Source organism: Montipora capricornis, chromosome 4 (genome assembly GCF_036669925.1).
Source record: "Montipora capricornis isolate CH-2021 chromosome 4, ASM3666992v2, whole genome shotgun sequence".
Lineage (NCBI taxonomy): Eukaryota > Metazoa > Cnidaria > Anthozoa > Scleractinia > Acroporidae > Montipora > Montipora capricornis.
The window spans coordinates 28,363,518-28,369,390 of record NC_090886.1 but is presented as its reverse complement, the minus strand read 5'-3'; the positions used below and the strand labels follow the sequence as shown (position 1 = coordinate 28,369,390).

The 5,873-nt window shown below is 38.7% G+C and overlaps 1 protein-coding gene across 1 annotated transcript in view; it reads right to left on the bottom strand.

The window, feature by feature from the left end:
• LOC138045878 (lysosomal acid lipase/cholesteryl ester hydrolase-like) overlaps nt 1–5,491 on the bottom strand; it is a 15,826-nt gene extending 10,335 nt beyond the window's left edge. Inside the window, exons 1-2 of the mRNA XM_068892508.1 lie at nt 5,238–5,491; nt 1,878–2,203 (exon numbers count right to left, since the gene is read on the bottom strand). Of these exons, the coding sequence (XP_068748609.1) occupies nt 1,878–2,203; nt 5,238–5,342 (431 nt within the window). The 5' untranslated portion in view covers nt 5,343–5,491. The remainder of the gene's footprint in view (nt 1–1,877; nt 2,204–5,237) is intronic.
• Between the last annotated feature and the right edge of the window lie 382 nt (nt 5,492–5,873).

Genomic DNA, 5,873 nt, shown 5'->3' with positions numbered 1-5,873 from the left:
TCGCAAAGTGTCTCCTAAACTCCTTTTGCATTTTATAATTAGTCAGATACTCTCATCGTTATCATATCTCCATTTATTAAAAACTGAACTACGGATACCAGATTTCCAGCATTTGCATTGCCTCGCCGGACACAGGTTATCAGTTCATACCCTTGGCAGCAAGCAAGTTAACAACACGAACTTCGGTTTTTTGATGGTTAAGCTGACGTATGTGCTGTTGCCATGGCACCATGAATAAATATAAACAGGTCTTTAAAATCGGTTTTGTACATTTGCAGATAATCTGGTCATTAGATTTTTTTTATAATTTGCATGCAACAAGCTTGTAACGATGCTCACAAGTTAACACTATTTTAATAATAATTTGACAGAGAGATCTTTAATGATCCCTTGTTGAAGGTTCACTGGAATATCTAGAATTTCCTCTATCAAAAGTTCAATTTTTTTTCAATACTCCAGTTACTTATTTCCTAAAATACTGTCGTGCTAAATTTCGTTAAATTCTAGCAAGTGGTTCTCGAGAAATAGGCGTATTTCCAAGAAAGCTATTCCGCATTCAATCGGATTTTTTTTAATATAATACGCAGGCGCTGCATTGAGCTGGGTTCTTTGAGGTTCTTTCGGTTACTTCGATAACAAAGAAAAATCTGCGAATTGCGGAGTTCTTTGTATCTTTACCTTTTCAGACATAGATTTCTCATAAAAGACTAAAACCACCAAAACACTTTGTTCAATTATGCGGAAAAACAGTGCACACATAGCGGAAACATTGAGCAAATAAAAATGATTTCTCTATTGAAGCCATGTTTATTTCTTTGGCAATCCTCTCGTGCGCGCTGCATTGCGTTAGCAAGAGCGCGCGTGAAAACTGTGTTTGACACGTGCGTGCTGCACGTGCAGTACGGTATTTCAGTTTCCTCTTTGAACTTACAACATTATTGGTTTGAAGGCTCTCGTCGACGAACGGTCGTAGGTATTAAAAGGATAGTTTTACAGTTTTGCGCACGTCCAAGATTTGGCGCTGGCAGGAGTAAATTGTACAGTTTCGTACTGAGCCAGATGATGTTCATTAATCACAGAGAGTATTAAAGCGAATACACTGAACGACTGAGGTCCAAATTTGGTGGAAGATACAGAATATATCAAATGTCGTTTTGACTATTGAATTTATTGCACGTGCCGAACATTTTATTCTACGCACGAGTTGTCATAACGCAAGAGTTAGAGATAGCTTATTTATTTATTCAAGATTCAAGATGCAAGAGCCTAAGTTACAAAAGACATCTTGAAAGGGAAGTAAATAGGTCATCCCTATGTTAATACTCCCCAACATAAAACAAGCAAAAAGTATTTTGGATTTCTTGAAAAGGAAAAACTAGAGGTCGACTAAATGAAGTTTCCCTAACAAAAAAAATAGAAAACATGTATAAACTATGTACAATAAATATATAAAACATGGAATTGAGAATCAATAAAAGCGATAGTTATAGTTAACTAATGAATATTTAAAAATCATTTCAGTGCATTCTTAAAACGGCTCAGACTCCCAGCCTCAACTATGGACCCTGGTAGGCTATTCCACTTCCGCACAATTCGAATGGAAAAAGAGTACTTTTTTTATGGATTGCACTTAGAGTTATCTTTTCGCATGCAGTAGGTTGATCAGTAACGCAAAGGGAACGATTGCAGAAGTAATTCCAGTGAGTAATTCCACATCTATGCCATGCATTGCTTCCGTTTTCTGCATCAGTTCTTTCCATTGTTTCAATAACCATTAAATTAAATGGGCTGAGGTGACAGTTAGCCCATGGGCAGAGACATGAGACACTTCCTTTTAAGTCCTTAATGAAAAGATTTTGACCCGAAACCAAACCTACCTGAAATTCCAAAACTGAGCCGACAGCACGGAGAGCTTGATATGACGTCGTCCATAAGTATTTCCTCTCAAATTGCCCAACCAAACATCAAACCCCGCATCAGCCAGAATGAAGCCAAAGCTTTGGTTAGGCAGGTTTGTGACCCAATTTGACGAAGCACACAACAGACCATGCTGTAGGAATACCACTGGCTTGGGACCTTCACTAAAATCCTCTCTGAGCTGTTTTCGTCCTGCTGGTATTCTCTGAATGTAGAGGAGATAACCGTCTTCCGTTTGAACGGTATACTCCTCTGCTGGGTAACCATGATAACGAATTATTTGAGTCTACAGGAAAAACAATGTGGTTAGTGAACCTGGAAGATTTAAGAAACTCTAGTACGGAGTGCTTTACGCGCGTTTGTTCATATTTTTTATTATGCTTGATGTAGCCACTAGGGAGAAAATAAGCGACGATTTGTGCCCTTTCCTACAAGCGAACGGAAGAGAAGTTGAGTTGAAGAATAGAAACGTATATTTCCAATAAATAAAGCGAAGCGCGGGTCTACATGTAACACTAATCGAAGATAATTGGGTTTCCTCACGCAACCCACGCAGGGGTGTCTACAAAAGGAAGACGTAAGACCTAAGACCCAAAAACGAAGACCCAAAAACGAAGACTAGTTTTTTTTGCAAGCCTATGAAACCAGAGACAGTCAAACCGGTTGAACGCCTTGCCTCAGGCACCAAATGATGCGAAATTAGTGGAAGATAAGGCCGGCTCGAACTACAAAACGAAGACCCTCGCTTAAGTGCCTTGTTCGAGTGTTATGTAATATCGCAGACTGTGGACTGTGGCGGAGTGTCAATTGTTTATTTATGTCCTCCGTTTCATTGTTTCGGAATTGAAAATGCCCTAAAGCTATTCGCTTAAACGAATGATTGATTGAGCCATTGATTTAGTGTCAGCTTGTAACGAACAGAGCATTTAAGCGGGGGTCTTCGTTTTGTAGTTCGAGCCGGCCTTATCTACAAAACGAAGACCCCACTAATTTAAATCGCATCATTTGGTGCCTGAGGCAAGGCATTAAACCGATTTGATTGTCTCTGGTTTCATAGGCTTGCAAAAAAAAAAAAAATACTAGTCTTCGTTTTTGGGTCTTCGTTTTTGGGTCTTAGGTCTTAGGTCTTAGGTCTTAGGTCTTCGTTTTGTAGACACCCCGGGACGCGGCCCGCCTCGCGACAGGGATTCACATAAAACAGACATCGCTAAAGTGCATTTATTGTCTTCGATTCTTCGTTCTTGCAAAAAGGCTTGGACGTTTTTGCTTTGTTTGTTTTGTTTTTTTTTTAATAACAATATGAAAAAGAAAAACTTTTATTTTGTTCAATACTATCCAATTTTTCGAATTTTTGGCAGATCAGTTGTTCATAAAGACACTGCTGGAATCGAGTCACGTACTCCAACAGCTTGCTCATTTTGGTCAATACCAGGACGGTTTGACCTCGAAATAAGCTTTATAAGACACAAAATCATTTCAGCCATAGGTTGTCTAATATAAGATCAAGATTTCTGGAACAACTTCCGAAAATATTAAAGAAAAAGAACTTCTAAAAGAGAGAGCTCACTCAATACAAATAATGACTTCAACAAACAGTGATCCTTAAATTCCAGGGATCCCGAACTGACTAGCTTATTCAAAGCTATTTCTAAGTAATAGTTCTCTGAGGACTTCAGCGACACACTCGGCTATCGCCTCGTGTGCTACTTTTTTGTTCTTACCACATTTTGACGTCATCTGTGATCTATTACTGAACAGACGCACGGCAACATGGAATCTATTTGTTAAATCGTACATTAGTCAGTTTACATATATATACTTAACCTAATATATTTCTAGTTACTGAACACTCAAAAGTGTCAGTGAAGTTTTTAAAATGATGTCATCGTGGTGACCTCTATAATATGGAAACTTCTCTAATACGCACACTTTGGCCTGTCCCTTTGGTGTCGATGTTGACTGTATTCATTTGTATCATTGAACGAAATGATATATGAAAGGAATCATACATTGAACTGCGGATATGAAATCAAGCAAAGCTATGATCCTCGCAGTTATAAACGCAATTTTAGCAAGTGCGTAGGGAAGCCTGAAAAATTCAGGACTCCAACGGGGTTTAAACACGTGACCTCGCGATGCCGGAGCGTCGCACCATCATTGCGAGGTCACGGGTTCAAACCCCGTTGAAGTCCTGAAATTTTCCAACTTGCGAGGATCGTAGCTTTACTTGTATTCTCTTGTCTAAATCAAAAAGTCACTTTAAAAGCCAAGCAGTTTGTTTTTGATTTTTGGCAAAACACCGATAAACTAGGCTCGATTTCCGACACTTCAACTGTGATATTCGTTCCTCCCAACCGATTATTGCTTGTGTCTTCGAGTAATGCAATTATGATTGCTTTGTTATTGCTTATTTTCACGTTTCTACCAGCTTTTAGTATGCGATGCAACATCACCATGAATGTTATGGAAATGCATGAAAAATATAATGGCATTAAATTAAATTTGCAGCCGGGTGGTGCGGAGAGGAGAACGAAGGAAACATTGGTGGAAATGAATATTCAGTGACTCACAATAAGAGAAAACGATGCATGTGTAAAGAGCAATAGCAGGGCAAAGTAAGTCATTCCCTGTCTTTGGATCCATAAGGAAATGATGGGCATTTTGGGCCAACTAAAAAGCACAAACGTTTTTCAGTAATATAATGGCCTATAATATGAGGGCGTAGCGGAATGCCAATGTTGGCATGACGCGTTTCTTAGAAAACTCTGTATGTTTGTTCGCTTTTTTTGACAGGGAAGCTTCCAAAGGTGTCACACGAGTTAAGATAGTGTCATGAACCGTTGCGGATTGCTGTAACTGATGGAGATGTCTTCCCTCGTTCCCAAAGCGACAGGGAAATGTAAAAAAAAAGGGTCTTCTGCTCAAATTCCGTTGAAAATTGAAAGTTCAGATTAATGTTTCAGATGTGCATGCACGTGCATGTTGACGTTATTCAGCAAAACGATTTTCACTTTCGAGGTTAAAAGATTTCAGTTCAACAAAATTATCTTTTGATAGTGATTGTTGTTTTAACCCCAATGTGAAAAAAAAAAAAAATACTAATAAGTTAGTGACCTGATAAAACTGTTTTCTTCGGTTTATTACATCAGTCATTGTAACAGCGAGACAAAGGACATGGTATTTCATTAAAAGAATTCTTCAATCTTTCGCTGCGATCATTTAATTTAAAATTTTGACTTAAGGATTTTTTTTCCGGTATATATCATTAGAATAATGTCTTATTTGCAAAATTAAATAATTAAAACGGCAACTTAACTCACCACATTCATGTTTTCTTCCGGTAAATTGGGATGATGAAGTTTCGACGCTTCGACATCAGTTAAAAAGAATACAAAGTAGAGCACAACCAGCGGAACTAGCAACATGTTTCAAGTTATTCTGAAAATATATCCAATGACGGGAAAATACTTTGTCGAGACGTTTATGCGACCTGTCTCGATCACGGAGTGAAACTAAATGTCTTGATCACGGAGTAAGAAATCGTGTGGTGCTTTTGTATCAGTTTCTCTGTGTGAGTCACCTTGTGACTTCCGCGTGAGAAGCGTATGACAGAAATAGGGAGAATATGAGATTACGATTGTCGAATGCTTCAAAAAAAAAAACAAAACAAAAGCAAACAAAAAACACCTAGAGCAATAACCTGCAAACGCAGACGAATTTCCGGTGGTCAAAAGACCGCCAGAAATACGTCTGCGTTCGCAGGCTACTAGAGTAACGAATGGGGAAAGATTTGTCTTACGGTGATCTAGCTATGCAATTTACATGCATGAACTTGTAACGCTACTGGACCTTGACCGCACGCGGACCAAAAAACGAAAGACTATAGAAGCGAGAGATTGTCTTGTAGTGGGGACGGACTGCCGTTCGGATGGAAAGAAGAAAGATAAAGACAAGGG